This window comes from Chrysemys picta, chromosome 4 (assembly GCF_011386835.1).
Source record: "Chrysemys picta bellii isolate R12L10 chromosome 4, ASM1138683v2, whole genome shotgun sequence".
Lineage (NCBI taxonomy): Eukaryota > Metazoa > Chordata > Testudines > Emydidae > Chrysemys > Chrysemys picta.
In genome coordinates this window covers 1023164-1046274 of record NC_088794.1, presented here as the reverse complement: position 1 = coordinate 1046274, position 23111 = coordinate 1023164, and the positions used below count along the sequence as shown (strand labels likewise).

The window sequence follows — 23111 nt, the reverse complement described above, 5'->3', positions numbered from 1 at the left end:
GTAAGCAAGTTGTTAAGTGAAGTGAAACTTGGGGAACGTGACCAATCAGCCTCCTGAAAGGGGGACAGTCGTCTGGAAAGGTTGAGAGCCGCTGAGCCGAGCAACCTGAACAGTAAGAGGCGTGGTTACAAATATCAACGGTGAATTGTATTTTAAGGGTTGTTTGTCCCCTTCTTCCAGATCCCGAACGAAGATGTTAACTAAGAAGAGATCCTGAACCCTGCAACTCCTGCTAGACATCCCCCCTCAGTATTTAGTCATTGATCATATCCTGTTTTGAAGGCTGGTGAGTTTTCTAGGCAATATTCGCCACAGCTGCTGACTAGCTGTTCTCCTAAGTAATGACGTCTCCCCTGCACCAGTGGGTGAAAGTACACTGTAACTGCAGGACATAGAAGTTTTATCTAAATCAGGAGAGTAATTATCCTTAGCACTTTGCTCTGGACTTTCCAGATAGCTGCATCTTCATGTTGTTTTAAAATGATTTAATAACAGTAAAATAGAAGTTGGATTGTAATGATATACTGTATCCATTCTCCATAAAAATTAATGTGAATGGGAAGAAAATTTTTTATATTAAAAACTGTGGATGTAGCTTACTGCTGTATGGTGTTGAGACCTCTGGAGACACAGATAATGCAGCCCAAACTAGCAAGTGTAGCCACTCTTTCTCTGATAGGGAGATATTCCCATCTGCTTTAGACTTTGGCCCTGGCACCTAAAATGGGCTAATTTCCCCATAAATAAAAGAAGAACAAAACGGGTTTCTTTAAGGTCATTGGGCTGCGAGTGTGTGGAAATCAGCGCATCCAGAGACAAGACAGCCCAAGGCGGCCCAGAGGCAGCAGGACAGAAGTGCACCGGCAGGTGGGAATAGTGGAGCTGGGAGATGAGCCGGAGGCTGAAGAGGGGAGGTGGGCGGGAACAGACAATCCAGGAAGTTTTTGGAAAGTGTAGGCAGGGCCGGCTCCAGCATTTCTGCCACCCCAAGCAAAAAAAAAAAAAAAAAAGCCGTGATCGGCGGTGGCAGTTCAGCAGCAGGTCCTTTGCTCCTAGAGGGAGCGAGGGACCTGCAGCCCCCGAATTGCCACAGGTGCCGCCCCTCTCCCTTGGCCGCCCCAAGCACCTGCTTGTTAAGCTGGTGCCTGGAGCCGGCCCTGAGTGTAGGGGACAATTTCCTGGTGCAAGTGCTGGCGGAACCAACTAGGGGCAGAGCTTTTCTTGACCTGCTGCTCACAAACCGGGAAGAATTAGTAGGGGAAGCAAAAGTGGATGGGAACCTGGGAGGCAGTGACCATGAGATGGTCGAGTTCAGGATCCTGACACAAGGAACATAAGAACATAACATAAGAACGGCCATACCGGGTCAGACCAAAGGTCCATCTAGCCCAGTATCCTGTCTACCGACAGTGGCCAATGCCAGGTGCCCCAGAGGGAGTGAACCTAACAGGCAATGATCAAGTGATCTCTCTCCTGCCATCCATCTCCACCCTCTGACAGACAGAGGCCAGGGACACCATTCCTTACCCGTCCTGGCTAATAGCCACTAATGGACATAACCACCATGAATTTATCCAGTTCTCTTTTAAACGCTGTTATAGTCCTAGCCTTCACAACCTTCTCAGGCAAGGAGTTCCACAAGTTGACTGTGCGCTGCATGAAGAACTTCCTTGTATTTGTTTTAAACCTGCTGCCCATTAATTTCATTTGGTGACCCCTAGTTCTTGTGTTATGGGAATAAGTAAATAACTTTTCCTTATCCACTTTCTCCACATCACTCATGATTTTATAGACCTCTATCATATCCCCCCTTAGTCTCCTCTTTTCCAAGCTGAAGAGTCCTAGCCTCTTTAATCTCTCCTCATATGGGACCCGTTCCAAACCCTTAATCATTTTAGTTGCCCTTTTCTGAACCTTTTCTAGTGCCAGTATATCTTTTTTGAGATGAGGAGACCACATCTGTACGCAGTATTCGAGATGAGGGCGTACCATCGATTTATATAAGGGCAATAATATATTCTCCGTCTTATTCTCTATCCCCTTTTTAATGATTCCTAACATCCTGTTTGCTTTTTAGACCGCCTCGGCACACTGCGCGGCCATCTTCAGAGAACAATCCACGATGACTCCAAGATCTTTTTCCTGACTTGTTGTAGCTAAATTAGCCCCCATCATATTGTATGTATAGTTGGGGTTATTTTTTCCAATGTACATTACTTTACATTTATCCACATTAAATTTCATTTGCCATTTTGTTGCCCAATCACTTAGTTTTGTGAGATCTTTTTGAAGTTTTTCACAGTCTGCTTTGGACTTAACTTTCTTGAGCAGTTTAGTATCATCTGAAAACTTTGCCACCTCACTGTTTACCCCTTTCTCCAGATCATTTATGAATATGCAGGCAGGGGACTGGACTCGATGACCTCTCGAGGTCCCTTCCAGTCCTAGAATCTATGAATCTATGAATAAGTTGAATAGGATCGGTCCGGGACTGACCCTTGGGGAACACCACTAGTTACCCCTCTCCATTCTGAGAATTTACCATTAATTCCTACCCTTTGTTCCCTGTCTTTTAACCAGTTCTCAATCCATGAAAGGACCTTCCCTTTTATCCCATGGCAGCTTAATTTACGTAAGAGCCTTTGGTGAGGGACCTTGTCAAAGGCTTTCTGGAAATCTAAGTACACTATGTCCACTGGATCCCCCTTGTCCACATGTTTGTTGACCCCTTCAAAGAACTCTAATAGATTAGTAAGACACGATTTCCCTTTACAGAAACCATGCTGACTATTGCTCAACAGTTTGTTTTTCTATGTGTCGGACAATTTTATTCTTAACTATTGTTTCGACTAATTTGCCCGGTACAGACGTTAGACTTACTGGTCTGTAATTGCCGGGATCACCTCTAGAGCCCTTTTTAAATATTGGCGTTACATTGGCTAACTTCCAGTCATTGGGTACAGAAGCCGATTTAAAGGACAGGTTACAAACCTTAGTTAACAGTTCTGCAACTTCACATTTGAGTTCTTTCAGAACTCTTGGATGAATGCCATCTGGTCCCGGTGACTTGTTAATGTTAAGTTTATCAATTAATTCCAAAACCTCCTCTAGTGACACTTCAATCCGTGACAGTTCCTCAGATTTGTCACCTACAAAGGCCGGCTCAGGTTTGGGAATCTCCCTAACATCCTCAGCCGTGAAAACTGAAGCAAAGAATCCATTTAGTTTCTCCGCAATGACTTTATCGTCTTTAAGCGCTCCTTTAACATCTCGATTGTCCAGGGGCCCCACTGGTTGTTTAGCAGGCTTCCTGCTTCTGATGTACTTAAAAAACATTTTGTTATTACCTTTGGAGTTTTTGGCTAGCCGTTCTTCACACTCCTCTTTGGCTTTTCTTATTACATTCTTGCCCTTAATTTGGCAGTGTTTATGCTCCTTTCTATTTACCTCACTAGGATTTGACTTCCACTTTTTAAAGGAAGTCTTTTTATCTCTCACTGCTTCTTTTACATGGTTGTTAAGCCACGGTGGCTCTTTTTTAGTTCTTTTACTGTGTTTCTTAATATGGGGTCTACATTGAAGTTGGGCCTCTATTACGGTGTCTTTAAAAAGCGCCCATGCAGCTTGCAGGGATTTCACTTGAGTCACTGTACCTTTTAACTTCTGTTTAACTAACCCCCTCATTTTTGCATAGTTCCCCCTTTTGAAATTAAATGCCACAGTGTTGGGCTGTTGAGATGTTCTTCCCACCACAGGGATGTTGAACGCTATTGTATTATGGTCACTATTTCCAAGCGGTCCTGCTATAGTTACCTCTTGGACCAGATCCTGCGCTCCACTCAGGACTAAATCTAGAGTTGCCTCTCCCCTTGTGGGTTCCTGTACCAGCTGCTCCATGAAGCAGTCATTTAAAGTATCGAGAAATTTTATCTCTGCATTTCGTCCTGAAGTGAAATGTTCCCAGTCAATATGGGGATAATTGAAATCCCCCACTATTACTGAGTTCTTAATTTTGATAGCCTCTCTAATTTGCCTTAGCATTTCATCATCACTATCACTGTCCTGGTCAGGTGGTCGATAATAGATCCCTAATGTTATATTCTTATTAGAGAATGACATTTCTATCCATAGAGATTTGCTTAAGATTTTTACTTCATTTGATTGTACATTTTCTTTCACATATAGTGCCACTCTCCCCCCACACCCCCGCACGACCTGTTCTGTCCTTCCAATATACTTTGTACCCCGGAATGATTGTGTCCCATTGATTGCTCTCAGTCCACCAGGTTTCTGTGATGCCTATTATATCAATATCCTCCTTTATCACGAGGCACTCTAGTTCACCCATCTTATTCTTTAGACTTCTAGCATTTGTGTACAAGCACTTTAAAAACTTGTCACTGTTTGTCTGCTCTTTTCTGGTGTGTCGGATTCTTTTTTTTTGTGAATGTTTCTCATCTGATCTGGCCCTTACATTATCCTCCTCCTCCATCCTCTGCTCCTGACTAGAACCTGGAGATTCTCTATCATTAGACTCTCCCCTAAGAGAAGTCTCTGTCTGAGCCACATGCTCCTCTGCAGCGGTCAGCTTTCGGAAGAAAGGAGAGCAGCAGAATACGGACCCTGGACTTCAGAAAAGCAGACTTTGACTCCCTCAGGGAACAGATGGGCAGGATCCCCTGGGAGAATAACATGAAGGCAAAGGGGTCCAGGAGAGCTGGCTGTATTTTAAAGAATCCTTATTGCGGTTGCAGGAACAAACCATCCCGATGTGTAGAAAGAATAGTAAATATGGCAGGCGACCAGCTTGGCTAAACAGTGAAATCCTTGCTGACCTTAAACGCAAAAAAGAAGCTTACAAGAAGTGGAAGATTGGACAAATGACCAGGGAGGAGTATAAAAATATCGCTCAGGCGTGCAGGAGTGAAATCAGGAAGGCCAAATCACACTTGGAGTTGCAGCTAGCAAGAGATGTTAAGAGTAACAAGAAGGGTTTCTTCGGGTATGTTAGCAACAAGAAGAAAGTCAAGGAAAGTGTGGGCCCCTTACTGAATGGGGGAGGCAACCTAGTAACAGAGGATGTGGAAAAAGCTAATGTACTCAATGATTTTTTTGCCTCTGTCTTCACGAACAAGGTCAGCTCCCAGACTGCTGCACTGGGCAGCACAATATGGGGAGAAGGTGACCAGCCCTCTGTGGAGAAAGAAGTGGTTCGGGACTATTTAGAAAAACTGGACGTGCACAAGTCCATGGGGCCAGATGCGCTGCATCCGAGGGTGCTAAAGGAGTTGGCAGATGTGATTGGCCATTATCTTTGAAAACTCATGGTGATCGAGGGAGGTCCCAGATGATTGGAAAAAGGCTAATGTAGTGCCCATCTTTGAAAAAGGGAAGAAGGAGGATCCGGGGAACTACAGGCCAGTCAGCCTCACTTCAGTCCCTGGAAAAATCATGGAGCAGGTCCTCAAGGAATCAATTATGAAGCACTTAGAGGAGAGGAAAGTGATCAGGAACAGTCAGCATGGATTCACCAAGGGCAAGTCATGCCTGACTAACCTAATTGCCTTCTGTGAGGAGATAACTGGCTCTGTGGATGAGGGGAAAGCAGTGGATGTGTTATTCCTTGACTTTAGCAAAGCTTTTGATATGGTTAGGGTGACCAGACAGCAAGTGTGAAAAATCGGGACGGGGGTGGGGGGTAATACGAGCCTATATAAGAAAAAGACCCAAAAAATCAGGACTGTCCCTATAAAATCGGGACATCTGGTCACCCTAGATACGGTCTCCCACAGTATTCTTGCCGCCAAGTTAAAGAAGTATGGGCTGGATGAATGGACTGTAAGGTGGATAGAAAGCTGGCTAGATCGTCGGGCTCAACGGGTAGTGATCAATGGCTCCATGTCTAGTTGGCAGCCGGTTTCAAGCGGAGGGCCCCAAGAGTCGGTCCTGGGGTCAGTTTTGTTCAATATCTTCATTAATGATCTGGAGGATGGCGTGGACTGCACTCTCCGCAAGTTTGCAGATGACACTAAACTGGGAGGAGTGGTAGATACGCTGGAGGGTAGGGATAGGATACAGAGGGACCTAGACAAATGAGAGGATTGGGCCAAAAGAAACCTGATGAGGTTCAACAAGGACAAGTGCAGAGTCCTGCACTTAGGACAGAAAAGAATCCCATGCACTGCTACAGACTAGGGACCGAATGGCTAGGCAGCAGTTCTGCAGAAAAGGACCTAGGGGTTACAGTGGACGAGAAGCTGGATATGAGTCAACAGTGTGCCCTCATTGCCAAGAAGGCTAACGGCATTTTGGGCTGTATAAGTAGGGGCATTGCCAGCAGATCGAGGGACGTGATCGTTCCCCTCTATTCGACATTGGTGAGGCCTCATCTGGAATACTGTGTCCAGTTTTGGGCCCCACGCTACAAGAAGGATGTGGAAAAATTGGAAAGAGTCCAGCGGAGGGCAACAAAAATGATTAGGGGGCTGGAGCACATGACTTATGAGGAGAGGCTGAGGGAACTGGGATTGTTTAGTCTCCAGAAGAGAAGAATGAGGGGGGATTTGATAGCTGCTTTCAACTACCTGAAGGGGGGTTCCAAAGAGAATGGAGCTCGGCTGTTCTCAGTGGTGGCAGATGACAGAACAAGGAGCAATGGTCTCAAGTTGCAGTGGGGGACGTTTAGGTTGGATATTAGGAAAAAGTTCTTCACTAGGAGGGTGGTGAAGCACTGGAATGGGTTCCCTAGGGAGGTGGTGGAGTTTCCTTCCTTAGAGGTTTTTAAGGTCAGGCTTGACAAAGCCCTGGCTGGGATGATTTAGTTGGTCCTGCTTTGAGCAGGGGGTTGGACTAGATGACTTCCTGAGGGCCCTTCCAACCCTGATAGTCTATGATTTTATGAAGCAAAGGGGAATTGACTGGGGATGCAGCATCTCACTGGGGTGGAGCAATTGGGGGCCAGGTGCTTGTCTGGGGGAGGATGGGAATGGAAGGACCCGCGCATGAAGTATTGTAGATAACACTCAGTCCTGCCTCAGGGCAGGTGGCGGGACCATACATCCGACTGAGGTTCCTTCTGGGCCTACGTTGCTACGGTTCTATGAATTTCCTCCTCTTCAGTTGCCCTGTGTAATTGGCTGAGGGCAGCAGACCAGTTCTTGTCCCCAGTGCTGTAAGGGTTAACGTGTCCATAAGCCGATTCGCTCTCTTTTAGGAATACAGCAAGGGCTCCCGGTACCCTGTGCTGTCCTCCAGAGATGCTACGAGTGGTCTGGTTTCCTGTGCTCCTGGGATGTGTCACTGCAGGATCGGGTGAGTTACAAAGCAGGAGCCCAGGGGGCTGTGGTATGTGACAGAGCGATACCGGCATGGACATAAAACCAAACCCACGGCCGTGTGTGGAGTCTATAACACCACGTTCTCCTTCTCCCAGAGCCGAGTGACAAATCAAACATCCACTCCAGAGCAGGGGAGGACGTCACCCTCAGCTGCAGATTCAAGCTGTCCTCAGACTTTGTGCTGAACAGACTCCGCATCCACTGGCACGTCTTCCGAGACGAGGAGGGCTCCGTGGTGCACAGCTACTACGATGGGGCCGACAGGCTGGAGGACCAGGAGGTGGAGTTCAAGGGTCGGACGAAGCTCTTTCTCCAAGAGCTCAGTGAAGGGGTGGCCTCCCTGAACCTCAGCCAGGTGCGGCCGTCAGACAGCGGGGAATACAGGTGCATCATAGTGAACAGCCAGGACGTGGTCATTGGGAGCGTCATCCTCCATGTGTCAGGTAAACGGACCATGCTCTGCCCAGCGAGTGCAGCAAAACTAGAGGTGGGTTAGCTAGGTCTGCAGGGTGCTCTGGGCTCCATTTGTGAGAGGAGCGTGACTCTGCAGAAAGAGCTACTGTCACCCCTTCTCCAAGGCAGCGAGACTCGACCTGATTCTAATAACAAGGACGGCACCATTGAGTGCTCCTCGGGAGCTGGTGGGGTGCGCTGGTCCGTCGTGCTGTCTGGATGCAATGCAAGGAACTGGCCAGGCTCGGAGGTTTAAGGAGGATACTGCCGCTGAGCCCTGCCGTGAACTGGGCTCTATCAGGTTGTTGGCTGCTCAATGGTCCGTGCCCACGAAGGCTAACCAGAGATCTTGCTTTTCAGCGCCATACGAACCCCCCCAGGTCACACTCCTTTCCTGGGAGGAGGGCGAGATGACCCTGCAGTGCAAGTCCAGGGGGGGCTATCCCAAGGCTGAAATAACATGGCACGATGGGAACAGAAACAGGCTGAACCAGTCGGAGCCGGCAGAACTTCGTCGGGGCAGTGAGGGAGTGTTCGAGGTGCAGAGCCGCCTGGTGGTGACCGGCCCTGAGGACAGCACCTTCTGCTGCTCTCTGATCCACGCCCCCTTTAATCAGAACCTGAGCGTCTGTGAGAGAGTTACAGGTAACAGTGACAAGCCTCGGCCAGCGCTGGGGTGCACCCTCCCTGATACACAGGGTAGACAGGGCACCGCAGACATGCAGCCACCTCTGGGGTGGAAGGCAGGGAAGGGTTTCATTTGGGCACAGGATCAAACTGTGGCTTGTCTGAAAGTTGCCAGGGGGAGGTTGTGGCAGGAACTTTAACCTCGGCCCACAGCAAACAGCACGTTGCGGTTTGCAGGCTGTGTCCGGAAGGAAAAACCAGGATGCAGTGAGCTCCTGGGACTCCGTTTTTCTCTGTGATGGGCTGAGCTGATGCTGCCAGGAATCAAGGCTGGCTTGCTGGGAAAAGAGGTGTTTTTACACTTTGACACCATATGGGGCCATTCCCTCTCCCATGCGGGCTAGGGACTCCATGCTCATTCTGGTGAGTGATAGAGTCCTCTCTTCCCCGGGAGACTCCCCACCTGCCGCTGTCTGAGGCCATGTCTATGCTACGGGGACTAGTGACATCGCCAGGGTGCTGGAGCTCTGTCAGAATAACCCTGTCGTGCAGATACAGCCTGTGCCGATGGAAGGGGTTTTCTGTCACTGGTGGAGCGCCACCTCCCTGAGCGACGGTAGCCAGGTTGAGGGACGCATTCATCTGTCAGCCCAGCAGCATCTACACCGGGGGCTAGCTCGGCATAGCGGCAGCGCTCAGGGCTGTGCATTTTCACACCCGAGTGCCGAAGCTGCGTTGACTAAATTTGAAGCGTAGGCCAGGCCTGAATGACTATGCACTGGCAGGAGATCCAGTCCTCAAAGTCTTTTCAGTACCATTGCGAAATGATCCCACATGCCTAGTATTTGATCACAGTCTGTATCCTGAGCCCTCCACAGCTTACCTTTAACCTCTCCAAACGCAGCCTTGGTGAGGGAGAACAAGACTGCGGCGGAGAGCTCTGGCCGCAGCAACGCTTGGATTTTTGCCATCGTAGGCGTGGTAGTAACGGTTGTGGTAGGTGTTGGAGTCTATATGTACCGGAGAAGAAGACGGAGCTCTCAGAAAGGTAACAGCGGTGGAGAACTAGTCCATGCTACGTTTTTCTTCTTCTTCCCAGGGGATCCATTTGTCTGGATAACGAACCACTGAGTAGGCAGCCCAGTGATGAGCAGGTGGGGCACCCAAATGTTCCCCTCCCGTAAACATCACCCGCCCAGGAGATAGTTGTGAGGGTTGGAATTAATAATGTGTCTACAAAGAGGGGAGGGCGAGAGGATTCAGACTAATGGATCTGCTGTTAGACAAATTTACCAATAAGGACAAAGTCTTCTTCTGGTACATGACCCATCCATCGGTCTGGAAAGGGAACACTGGGAACTAGCGAGCAGGGAATCCACCTGCTCTTTTCCAGAAGATACTCAGAGGCTTCCCACTGCAGCCAGGTGAACGCACTGGGGACCAATCCCTCAATGAGTCCATCAGAGGAGTTGCTGGCAGGTTTCGATACCTCATACTTCTAGGATAGTCAGTCAGGTAATTTCCCTGAGACAGTCACTTCACGGGGCCAAGAGTGGGCACGATCTGCAATCAGATGCTACCTGTAGGAAATATTGTAACCTACAGAGTCTGCAGTTAGGCAAACACAAGTGATGAGCTGTGAAGCATTCTTTGCAGGAAGCGTGTAACACAGTCTGACTGTACCATACGATAATGGGTTACCATGTTCTGGCTCAGGGTTATGCTCTTAATTTCAGATACTCCTGTATGCTACAGTGCAGAAGATGAGGTTCGCCTGCAGACAGACTGCAATGGTAAATACCCCAGAGCTGAATTCTGTGACTCCGTCACATGAAGGCTGCAATAGCGCATGTTACACACTGTGCAGCAACGGGTCACCACACTATTGCTCAGATTTGTGTTCTTGGTTTCAGCTCCACATGACCAGCACGGTGCAGAGACGGATGTCCTGCTGGAGCGTGAGCATGGAGGTAAGTATTTGACACTGAATTCTGAGACTCGTTCTTTACGCGAAGGCTGCAATAGCGCAGGTAACACGCGGTGCGGCGACAGGTCACCACACTCTGGCTCAGGGCTGTGTTCTTGGTTTCAGCTCCACATGAACGCTACAGTGAAGAGGACGAGGTTTCCCTGCAGAATGAGGCTGAAGGTAAGCGCCCCACCGCTGGGTTCTACACAGGTCTGGGACTGGGACTAGCCTCAAGCTACCCAGTGAGCTGTCTGCTGTCCCTGTTTGAACTGTTATCTGATCGTATCCTGTGAGTGGAAACGTTCAGTACCCACGTGTGCAATGAACTAAGGAAGGGAGATCGGACAGTCTTTCTCAACAACAAGACAGGGGAAGATAGAGCATCAGTCAGGTCCACAGTACCTTCCTCTGAAATGCATCCCAAGGCAACGTTTGCAGGTTCCCCGCACACACTAGCCGCGCAGCAGGCCTGGGCAGAGAAAATGAGCATTCCTAAATAAGGTTTCAGAGTAGCAGCCGTGTTAGTCTGTATCCGCAAAAAGAAGAACAGGAGGACTTGTGGCACCTTAGAGACTAACAAATTTATTAGAGCATAAGCTTTCGTGGACTATAGCCCACTTCTTCGGATGCATATAGAATGGAACATATATTGAGGAGATATATATACACACATACAGAGAGCATAAACAGGTGGGAGTTGTCTTACCACCTCTGAGAGGCCAATTAATTAAGAGAAAAAAACTTTTGAAGTGATAATCAAGCTAGCCCAGCACAGACAGACAGTTAGATAACAAGTGTGAGAATACTTACAAGGGGAGATAGATTTCAATGTTTGTAATGGCCCAACCATTCCCAGTCCTTATTCAAACCGGAGTTGATTGTGTCTAGTTTGCATATCAATTCTAGCTCAGCAGTTTCTCGTTGGAGTCTGTTTTTGAAGTTTTTCTGTTGTAATATAGCCACCCGCAGGTCTGTCACTGAATGACCAGACAGGTTAAAGTGTTCTCCCACTGGTTTTTGAGTATTTTGATTCCTGATGTCAGATTTGTGTCCATTAATTCTTTTGCGTAGAGACTGTCCGGTTTGGCCAATGTACATGGCAGAGGGGCATTGCTGGCACATGATGGCATATATCACATTGGTAGATGTGCAGGTGAACGAGCCCCTGATGGTATGGCTGATGTGATTAGGTCCTATGATGATGTCACTGGAATAGATATGTGGACAGAGTTGACATCGGGGTTTGTTACAAGGATAGGTTCCTGGGTTAGTGGTTTTGTTCAGTGATGTGTGGTTGCTGGTGAGTATTTGCTTTAGGTTGGGGGGTTGTCTGTAAGCGAGGACAGGTCTGTCTCCCAAGATCTGTGAGAGTAAAGGATCATCTTTCAGGATAGGTTGTAGATCTCTGATGATGCGCTGGAGAGGTTTTAGTTGGGGGCTGAAGGTGACAGCTAGTGGTGTTCTGTTATTTTCTTTGTTGGGCCTGTCTTGTAGGAGGTGACTTCTGGGTACTCGTCTGGCTCTGTCAATCTGTTTTTTCACTTCAGCAGGTGGGTATTGTAGTTTTAAGAATGCTTGATAGAGATCTTGTAGGTGCTTGTCTCTATCCGAGGGATTGGAGCAAATGCGGTTATATCTTAGAGCTTGGCTGTAGACAATGGATCGTGTGGTGTGTCCTGGATGGAAGCTGGAGGCATGTAGGTAAGTGTAGCGGTCAGTAGGTTTCCGGTATAGGGTGGTATTTATGTGACCATCGCTTATTAGCACAGTAGTGTCCAGGAAATGGACCGCTTGTGTGGATTGATCTAGGCTGAGGTTGATGGTGGGATGGAAATTATTGAAATCATGGTGAAATTCCTCAAGGGCTTCTTTTCCATGGGTCCAGATGATGAAGATGTCATCAATGTAGCGCAAGTAGAGTAGGGGCGTTAGGGGACGAGAGCTAAGGAAGCGTTGTTCTAAGTCAGCCATAAAAATGTTGGCATATTGTGGGGCCATGCGGGTACCCATAGCAGTGCCGCTGACTTGAAGGTATATATTGTCCCCAAATGTGAAATAGTTGTGGGTGAGGACAAAATCACAAAGTTCAGCCACCAGGTTAGCTGTGATATTATCAGGGATACTGTTCCTGATAGCTTGTAGTCCATCTTTGTGTGGAATATTGGTGTAGAGGGCTTCTACGTCCATAGTGGCCAGGATGGTGTTTTCTGGAAGATCACCGATGGATTGTAGTTTCCTCAGGAAGTCAGTGGTGTCTCGAAGATAGCTGGGAGTGCTGGTAGCGTAGGGTCTGAGGAGAGAGTCTACATAACCAGACAAGCCTGATGTTAGGGTGCCAATGCCTGAGATGATGGGGCGTCCAGGATATCCAGGTTTATGGATCTTGGGTAGCAAATAGAATACCCCTGGTCGGGGTTCTAGGCATGTGTCTGTACAGATTTGTTCCTGTGCTTTGTCAGGGAGTTTTTTTAGCAGATGGTGTAGTTTCTTTAGGTAATCCTCAGTGGGATCAGAGGATAATGGCCTGTAGAATGTGGTGTTAGAGAGCTGTCTAGCAGCCTCCTGGTCATATTCCAATTTATTCATGATGACGACAGCACCTCCTTTGTCAGCCTTTTTGATTATGATGTCAGGGTTGTTTCTGAGGCTGTAGATGGCGTTGTGTTCAGCATGGCTGAGGTTATGTGGCAAGTGATGTTGCTTTTCCACAATTTCAGCCTTTGCACGTCGACGGAAGCACTCTATGTAGAAATCCAGTCTGTTGTTTCGACCGTCCTCTTTTTAGTTTAAAATTAGTTACACTGCATTGTATTCACCATCCTGCTGCCCATTGTTTTCTCTGGGCTTGAACCTACATAATTTTGGGTCATCCAGGAGTTTTGCCATCTCACTGCTCATTAATGTGTTATTTTAAACCCCTACATAAATACTGAGTTCAGGCTGGGGCTGACTACACACACGCACACGCCAGTGGTTTCAAATGAGGGGAATAAAGAGTTAAGTGTCAGCTGTTCATATCTGATCCGTTGAGATAAAGGGAGTTTGCTTCTCTGTCCAGTCACACACTTGGGAGCAGACACTCCCTGGTGCTGAGCTACACAACCCTTGTGGAAGACGTGTGTGTAGGAGGGTGTGTGAGTGCCTCTTGCGGCACATCCTTTCCTTCGTCCCAAACGTAAGGCGGTGTTACCCTCAACCCATAACAGCACAGTTTGGTTAACACAACCCCCAACCCCACCCAGGCACTGGTGCCAAGGTCCAAAGACAGGGTCAATGAGCGTCAGGGGTCCTCGCTTGGTGCCGATGGTGTGACAGCAAGACTTGGTGCCAGCTGGGGGTTGGGGCCAGAGGAGCAGCTGGGGGTGGTGGTATTGGCAGGTGGTGCTGGAAATGCAGCAGCAGGAGGTAGGAGACACAGGCCCTCCCCCCACTCCCTCCGAGTGAGTGCTGATGGCCCCAGCTATTTGCCCCGGCACTAGAGGGGGTCTGTGGTGACCCTGCTCTCTAGCCCCGGCAGGAGGTGCCTGGTGCTGAAGCCCGGATGGGAGTTGAGAGCTGAGCGAATGTTGTTGAGGGCTGTTCAGGCTGTGGCACAGCCAGTGAGATGAGCCTGGAGCCGATGCTAACAGGCCTGATGAGTCCGGGTTGTGAAAGCTTTGCACACTGCCCAGCGAGCTGGGAACGAGTCTCCCCTGGGCAGAGGACGCGGTGGCTCTGCACGTCCAGTTCTGGGTGGCTGGCTGGTCACAATGCACAGCTGTGTGGGGTTCCTGGCCCAGCCTGGTTCTGGTGCCAGGGCAAACCCGGAAGGCTCAGAAATAGATGATAGAAAAAAAAAGGGGGTGGGGATTCCTAGGTGTATCCTAATGTATAACTATTAACAACTATCAAACTAACAGCACGCAAAGATTTTGGGGGATAACACGGAGCAGGGGGGTCTCTTCATTCTGGGGTAATGGAGCAAATTGGAGGATGCACACGCTGCACATGGAATGAAGCAGGGGGCCTGTGGAAAAACAGTCTGTGGTCCTGTAATGAAATGCTGTATCATAATGCATACAAGGGGGCTGGATGAAAGTCGCATGGGCTCGACTTTGCAACCAAAGTAGCATTTTTATTGCAGTTTGTAATGTAATTGTGCAGACAGTATGCGCCTGTCACGGAGAGTCGGGGAGTCAGGGCCCTACACTCCTCTTCCTGGGATTCACCGTGATTCTCAGCCAGCCAGTAAAACCAAAGGTTTATTGGACGATAGGAACGCAGTCTACAGCAGAGCTTGTAGGTACAACCAGCAGGGCCAGCTCCAGGGACCAGCCCACCAAGCATGTGCTTGGGGTGGCACCTGGAGGGGGGCGGCGCTCAGGCCCGAGAGCGGGGCCGCGACTGGGCTCGCCGCCCTCCCCCCAGCATTCCTGCCGCCGGGGAGAGCGGGACCCCGGCCGGGCTCTCTGCCCTCCTCCCAGCGCTCCGGCCGGTCAGGGAGAGCGGGGCCCGCAGCCGGGCTCGGCGCCCTCCTCTGCTGTGCTCCCCGCTGGGGGAACGGGGGGAGGTTTTTCCGCCTGGGGCGGCAAAAAAGCCAGAGCTGGCCCTGACAACCAGGACCTCTCAATCAAGTCCTTCTGGGGGGGGGCAGGGAGCTTAGACCCCAGAGACTTGGGTTCCCTGCGTTCCACCACCCAACACCAAACTGAAACTAAAAAGTCCTCCAGCCGCTCTCTTCCCCTCCCCCCAGCTCCTCCTCTCCTTTGTTCCGTCTCCCGGGCAGAAGGTGTTCATTCTCCCCACCCCCGCTTCCTGGCTCAGGTTACAGCTCAGGTAGCTTCCTTCAAGGGAAGTCCCCCTCCTCACTGCAATCCCCCTGCAACATTCCCAGGTCAAATCTGCCCCGCTCCCTGCTCCGTCACATCTCTCCCCCCTTCAAGACTGAACTGAGCGGGGTCACTCTGCCCAGCGACCTGGGGAAGTTCAGGGCTCCCTCTCCGGGACAATGCGTCCGCTATCAGGTTGTCACGTCCCTTCACATGGACCACGTCCATGTCATAATCCTGCAGGAGCAGGCTCCATCTCAGGAGCTTGGCGTTGGCTCCTTTCATCTGGTGCAGCCAGGTCAGGGGAGAGTGGTCGGTGTGCACGGTGAAGTGACGCCCAAAGAGATATGGCTCTAGTTTCTTGAGGGCCCACACCATGGCCAGGCATTCCTTCTCGATGGCCGCGTAGTTCTGCTCCCGGGGTAGCAACTTCTTGCTCAGGTACACGATGGGGTGTCTCTCCCCCTTTTTATCCTCCTGCATTAACACCGCCCCCAGTCCTGTGTCTGAGGCGTCGGTGAACACCATAAAGGGCTTGTCAAAGTCTGGGTTTGCCAGAACTGGGCCACTGACCAGAGCCTCCTTCAGCGCCCAGAGAGCCTCCTGGCACTCCTCGGTCCAGCCCCACTTGCCTGGGAATGCTGCCCCGCGTCTGGCTGGGTCTCTACCCAGTCAACCCTCTGTGGGTTCGGTCTGCTCAGTCTGTCCCTGAGCCTGAGGCACTGGGCCCGTATGTGACCTCTCTGGTCACAGTGATAGCAGCCCATGTCCCGTGGGTCCCCTCGAGCGGGTCAGATGGACCTGACGCCAGGTGTTCCCCTTTGTTGGGGGTTCTCCATATTTCCCCGCTGGGAGGTCCCATGGTGACTCTCTCTCTGCGTTGTGGTGGGACTGTTCCTTTGGGACTCCTCCCTGTTATCCCCTGCCTGACTGTTCACAAACTCGTCGGCCAGCTGGCCTGCGTGCTGCGGGTTCTCTGGCTTTTGGTCCATCAACCATCACCTCAGGTCGGATGGGCACTGCTCATACACGTGCTCCAGTACAAATAGGGCAAGCAGGTCTTCTTTAGTTTGGGCCCCAGCTGTATGAGCAGTGCCCAATGTTGCGGGCATACCCCTGCGCCCAGTTGGCCAGTTGTAGGTATGTGACCTCACGGGTTTTATGCTGACTCCGGAACCTTTTCCGGTACATCTCAGGGGTCAGCCCAAACTCGCGGAGCAGGGCCTTTTTGAACAGTTCGTAGTCCCCTGTCTCCGCCCCTTTCAGTCGGCTGTACATCTCCCTGGCTGTGGAGTCCAGTGAGGGGATGAGAAACTGGAGCCTGTCTGCAGGGTCAACCTGGAGCAGCTCGCAGGTATTCTCAAAGGCCGTCAGGAAGGTATCCATGTCCTCCTGCTCCTTACGCTGGGCCAGGAAGCACTTATCAAAGCTCTTTGCAGTCTTGGGTCCCCCCTCACTCCCCGCAGCCGGGGCCCCACTGCTCCTCAGCCTGGCCAGTTCCAGCTCATGCTGACGTTGGTCCCGCTCATGCTGACGTCGTTTCTCCTTCTCTTCCCGCTCCTGCTTCAGTTCTTGCTGCCTTAACTCGAACTCTTCCCGTCTCAGCTCCCTGTCATATTCCAGTCGCATCCGCTCCCGGGACGGGGAGCTCCGCTGGGACAATCCCCTGCTGGCCGCCGGGATCAGGGTGCCCTCAGTATTCGCTGGACTTCCCCCAACCCCTCCCCTAGGTATAGGTAGGCAGGGTCTCGGGATGTCCTCGGCAGCAGTCTGACCCCTCCCAGCCAGGTCAGGCCCCGGGGCCCACGCTGCATCCGCCGGGCGGCTTCCCTCAGGGATAGGGCTCAGTTCATCCAAGCGATCCCTCTCCTCCAGCTGGGCAATGAGCTGTTCTTTGGTGGACCTCCCACTGCGCAGCCCCCTCTGCCTGCACAGCTCCACCAGGTCGCTCTTAAGCCACTTGGCATACATCTTCCTGCTGGCCACTCGCTGGCCTGTGCTCTCCGCTTTCCACCGTTCCCGGGGGACCCCTAGTGTGCCAGCCCTTCTTCAGGTCACCACCTCTCTGCCAGGGTCGAGCTGCAGACTCCTCCGCCCCAGGACCGCTCGCTGCGATCCCCCGGGGGACCCTGTTACTGCAACAATCCTTCTCACTGGTCACACACTCCCAGGGGTTAATCGCCCCCTGAACCGTCTCTCTCTGACTCTTCAGCACACCTGGTCCCCATCAATCCCCCTTCGTTTTACTGCTCCCCAGTCACTTACTGCAGGAAGCGCCGTCCACGGGGTGCAGTAGATCCCACTGCTGACACCAGTTGTCACGGAGTGTGGGGGGACACAAGGCCCTGCACCCCCGGCTTCCTGCGATTCACCATGACTCTCAGCCAGCCAGTAAAACGGAAGGTTTATTGGACAATAGGAACGCAGTCCACAACAGAGCTTGTAGGTACAACCAGGACCCCTCAGTCAAGTCCTTCGGGGGGGGGGGGCAGGGAGCTTAGAGCCCAGAGACTTGGGGTTTCCTGTGTTCCAACACCCAACACCAAACTGAAACGAAAAACTCCTCCAGCCGCTCTCTTCCCCTCCCCCCAGCTTCTCCTTTCCTTTGTCCAGTCTCCCGGCCAGAAGGTGTCACTTCTCCCAACCCCTCTCCTGGCTCAGGTATCTCCCTGCAAGGGCTGTCCCCCATCCCCAATGTAACTCCCCTGCTCCGTCACAGCGCCGTACTGGATACATGACACTGTTATATTTGGATAGAGTTGTATAAAATAATGAATGCTACAAAAGTCAGTTAGGGGCTCCTATTGCCTCAGTGTCTGGGACGAGGTGTGTGGAAAGATCAGCTGGAGGTTGGAAAATTATTTTACAGAGAGGCAAAAATGGAACAAGCCCAAGGGGAGGACGTGAGAGTTCTGGATTAAACGAGAACTGGGGATGGGAAGGGGATCATTCTCAGGCATGAAGTTGCTGTATTGGGCAGAAATGAATTTCCATAGAGGAGATTAGCAGATTCCTTTGATTCAGTGGGCGCTAGAAATGAGAGGAGGAGGAAGCATGGAAGTTACATTGTCACACTGGCAGCAGGATCATCAATAGCTTTGGCAGAAGCCAGAACAGAGCTGAGTGAACCGAGAGAAGTACCCGGGTGGAGAGAGGGGCACACAGACAATGCAAACATCACCACTAACATGTGTATTGGTTTTTGCAGGAAAAGGGAAATCGCTCCAGGACTTCCTAGTGCGCCTGGGACTGGAGGGACACCAAAGCAGAAAGCTGATACTGGACGACATCCTGGAAATTAACACGGAGACGTTAGAAGAGAGTAACCCTCGGACGTTAGGGGAGATCCCGTGGCATTTCCTCAGGAAGGTCATGGCTGTGAACGGGATGGCCAGACGCACAAGGCTGGTACCCGCTGCACCAGGTGACGATGGGATCAGCAAGGATGGGGAGGAACCCTTGGCCGTTATTCCTCCTAGCAGCCCAGCCCCAAGCGTGTGCGTGAACCCCCTGGATGTGCTCTGTGCCGTTCTGTGCTGCTCAGACACGTTCCTGCGGCAGGAGATCCTGCTGAAGATGTCCATGTGCCAATTCGCCCTCCCCCTGCTGCTGCCTGCCCTGGGCACCTCCACGTGCACACTCCTGCTGTGGGCCATGCGGGACATCGTGAGGAACTGGAGGCCACTCTCCTTGCGAGAGAGCCGGGGGTTCAGGGAGGAGAACCTGGTGCTCACGTCACTGCCAACCTTTTCCTTCGTGCGGCTGGGGAGATGCAGCTTGTCCAAGTCCAAAATCCTTAACAAGGTCCTGAGCCCCCCTCAGCAGCAGCACGATTTCTTCATCCATCGGGACATGGAGTCTGGGAACGTCCCTCGGGAAATCGCAGAGGGGTTGGTAGAGATCTCCTGGTATTTCCCCGGGGGGAGGGAGAGTTCGGATCCTTTCCAGGAGCCCATTGCGGTTATTAACCTGCGAGGAGACATTGAGTCCCACCAGCTGCAGTTCCGCTTCCTGGCAGAGATCTCCTCAGCTGTGTTTATATTCACTGAACATATCAGCGAGAGAAAATACAAACTCCTATCATCACTGCAGAGCTTGAGACCAAAATTATACCTCATACTCAACCCCAGAAGTACTATAACCAGTAAAACACAGGGATTCCTCAATGAACTGGCCCCGCTGCTGAAGCTGACCCAGTCCCACGTGCTTGTGAAGGATAACACTGCAAACGATTCAGACTTTGTGACAAGGCTGCAGGACACCTTAGCACACCTGACGAAGCAGCCCCAGAGAACAGTGAGCATAGAGGACATGGCTGTGACAGCGCGTGAACAAGGATTCCAGGTAGACGAGGACTGCGAGGAATGTGCGGAAGCGAGAAAGAGAGCAGACGAAATCGCTGGGGAAATAGAGGACGTTGGCGAGTACAAAGGCAGAGCACTGACACTCCAAGGGGTCCCATGTAAACGCCTGGCTGAAGTAGAAAGAGAACTCTGTCAAATGAAGAAGCAAGGGGAAATCCCCACAGAGGATTATAAATCTCAGCTGAGGCGGGAATTGCTGGAGTTACGGACCCAGCAGAACGGGCGTGATCTCACGGGCGGGATGGGGACATTTAAGGCATCACTAGAGCAGCTCACTCCAGTGGAAAAACACTACTTCCTGAAATGGATGAAATTCAGACTGGATCACATTGCTAGGAAGAATCTTTCCAAACTGCGGGCTGAATATAAGGAGACATACAGGACTCCAGGCCACAGCCCCGAGCAGCTAGCAAAGCTAGATGAATTAATTGCAGCCAGTTCCTTAGGGGTGGAGCATTTCATGCGGGAGTTGGGGCAGTTTTATGAGGCAGAACACTCAGTGTGTAAGGGAGGCGAAATAGCCCAAAGCCAAAGGCAGTTCACCCATCTCCCAGGCATAGCCGCTACCCTGATGCTGAGTGGATTTGCTCTAGAGATCATCGATGGAGACGCATCCCACGTCCCGCTGCAGTGGGTGACAGATGTTCTGACCGAGCTCCATGACAAGCTGGGGGAAAAGTCCAGATTGCTGGTTCTGTCAGTGCTGGGCGTGCAGAGCACCGGCAAATCCACCCTGCTGAACTCCATGTTCGGCCTGCAGCTGGCCGTGAGCAGCGGCCGATGTACGCGAGGAGCCTTCATGACGCTCATTAAAGTTGCAGAGAAGTTTCAGCAGGAGCTGGGCTGCGACTTTATCCTGGTGATAGACGCAGAAGGCTTGAGAGCCCCTCAGCTGGCCAAACTGGAGGACAGTTATGAACATGACAATGAGCTGGCCACACTGGTGATTGGGTTAAGCGACATAACGATCGTTAACATGGCCATGGAGAACACCAGCGAAATGAAGGACATTCTGCAAATCGTGGTCCATGCTTTTCTCAGGATGAAGGAAATAGGGCACAAACCCAACTGCCAGTTTGTGTATCAGAACATCAGTGACGTGTCTGCCCACGAACAAAACATGAGGGACAGGAATCATTTCCTGGAACATCTCAATGAAATGACCAAAGCTGCAGCAAGGATGGAAAAACTGAGCAGGGATCTGACTTTTTCTGATATTATGGCGTATGATCCGGAAAAACACAACTGGTACATCCCTGGGCTGTGGCAGGGAGTCCCGCCCATGGCGCCAGTGAACCTGGGGTACAGTGAGAGTGTTTATGAGCTAAAGAAATACTTGCTTGACTTTATGAGAAGCCGGACACCTAACAGAAACCCCAGGGACATCCCCCTGTTTACCAAGTGGGTGAAGAATCTGTGGAACGCTGTGAAACACGAGAACTTCATCTTCAGCTTCAGAAACAGCCTGGTAGCCGAGGCCTATAACCAGCTGTGTCTGAGGTATTCGGAGTGGGAGTGGGAGCTCCGCAAGGAGATGCATCTCTGGGTATGTGACCAAGAAACGGCAATTCAGAACCAGCCATGTAATGAACTACCTGATGCTGGGAACTTAAAACAGGAGGCGCAGGAAAAAGTGCAGAAAGGGGAAGAGAGGATTGTGAAGTGTTTACAGAGATACTTTGAAAGTGGAGCTAGAAACCGACACCTGATAGAAAAGTACAGGGAAGATTTTATCAGAAGCACAAAGAGACTCAAGACGGAACTTGAACGTTACTCAGCCAGCAAATGTGAAAAAGCGATTCTTATTAAAAAAAGCAGGTATAAAATAGACAATATACAGGCCACCTACAAGAGAATGACAGAAAAGAAAGTCGTCAGCCTTCTGGAAGATTGCAAGAGGAGAAAACTTAAACTGGAGAAGAAGGAACTGGAAGTAGAATTTGAAACGATGTGGAAGGAAGCAGTGTCTGAGTTAAAGCTCATTAGTTTAAAGAAACGCCAAGTTTCCCAAGATCTAGAGTTCCAGCTGAGAAAGGACCTAGAGAACCGAGGGAGCACAGTCAGGCAGAAACTTCAGGAAGCAGGAAATTTGCGCAGTTACAGGATTAAATCTTTCAGTTTTGACAATGAGTATTTGGATTTAACGTGTTTCAGGGGCATGAGAGAATCGTTCACACAGGAATACCCGCACAAAGCAGAGGAATTTGCTCGTTCTTTAATGGACAAGTGCCAACGTTATATCGAAGAGAAGGTGAGTTCCAAAGTGGACTATGATGAGACCTATGGCAGAGAACTGCTGCAGATGATCAACAAGAAGCTTCAGCAGGAGAATGTGCTTCACACTAAAGTTTCTTTTGAAGTTGAGCTGAAACTTCATATTTTGGGGGAGGCGGCCCATGCATTCCAGGAGATGCATGAAAACTTTATCAAAGAAAATGATCTCCAGGAACGGCTGGAGAAACTGAAACCTCAGTATTTGTCCACATTTATACACCTGTACTTGGAAAAGGATCCCTGCCAGCGGAGAGCCGGGGATTTCTGTGAGCGCTGTCTCAAACCTGCCCTGGCAGAACATGTTAACAAAAGGCTGGGAATCAGGATAGTAGATGACCTTTCCAAAAGTGAGAAGGCCAATGCATACAGCAGCCGGGCCTCCTTCCAGCTCTCTGTGCTACAGAAGCTGCTGGAAGAGATGGACTTTAGCAACTACATGAAATACATTAACGACTATGAAAGTTTTGTCCAAGCAGCGATACGGAGAGACATTTCAGATCACTATGGAAACAGAGAGAGTGTCGAAGCTCTCGAAGCAGAGATCCTTTCCGCCATCATCGAGAAAGTCAGAGGAGCTCTAGAGATACCAACCGATGGGGGAACTAGCACAGTCTCTGACTTCGTAGCAAACGTTTGCAGGCTGCTAGAGAAAGACCTAGTCCTTCCCAAAGACAGTTTGGAAACGACGCTCTTCCAATTTACACCCAGTGCCAATACCAGCCAGTTTTCTGCTGACATTCAGGACTCTCTCTCTGAGCTGGAGCAGAACCTGGCATCAGAATTCAAAGCTGTGAACATAGAGGAGAAACTCTCCAAGTTCCAGGTGAAGCCCCAGGCTGAGCTGTTCAAGAGAGTGTTTGGCTGTGGGAAGCAGTGTCCATTCTGCGGAGTCCCCTGTGAAGCAGAAGGCTCAGTTCATACAGAGCACTCTGCACCAGTACATCGGCCCCGGGGACTGAGGCGACGCAGGGATCACCTCACAGAAACACTTGACTATTCGTTATGCTCCTCTGATGTGGTCTCTAATGCTTCATTCAGCAATTCCGATACAAAAGGGGAACTGGTTCCCTTCAGAGATTATCGCCAGCATTACCCAGATTGGCGCATTCAGCCAGACGCCAGCCCAGAGGCTTCTGATTACTGGAAGTTTGTGTTTAAAGAGTTCAATCACCAGTTTGCCAGACAGTACGATACTAAACCAGCCCATCTCCCTGAAGACTGGGTCAAAATATCCAAGGAGCAGGCCCTGGAGAGCATAAGGGCAGTCTACAACATATAA

The 23111-nt window shown here is 50.5% G+C and overlaps 1 protein-coding gene across 2 annotated transcripts; it reads left to right on the top strand.

Annotated features, from left to right (window-relative positions):
* Positions 1 to 250: 250 nt before the first annotated feature.
* LOC101945830 (interferon-induced very large GTPase 1-like) lies at positions 251 to 23111 on the top strand. Of its 2 annotated transcripts, XM_065594109.1 has the most exons (9): positions 251 to 286; positions 7214 to 7311; positions 7433 to 7780; positions 8151 to 8435; positions 9322 to 9465; positions 10154 to 10210; positions 10331 to 10387; positions 10510 to 10566; positions 18403 to 23111. In XM_065594109.1, exons 2-9 carry the CDS (start codon positions 7257 to 7259, stop codon positions 23109 to 23111), a joined length of 5712 nt encoding a protein of 1903 aa, XP_065450181.1. In that variant the 5' UTR covers positions 251 to 286; positions 7214 to 7256. The 2 variants fall into 2 exon arrangements, with proteins under 2 accessions (XP_065450181.1, XP_065450182.1); XM_065594110.1 differs by lacking the exon at positions 10154 to 10210.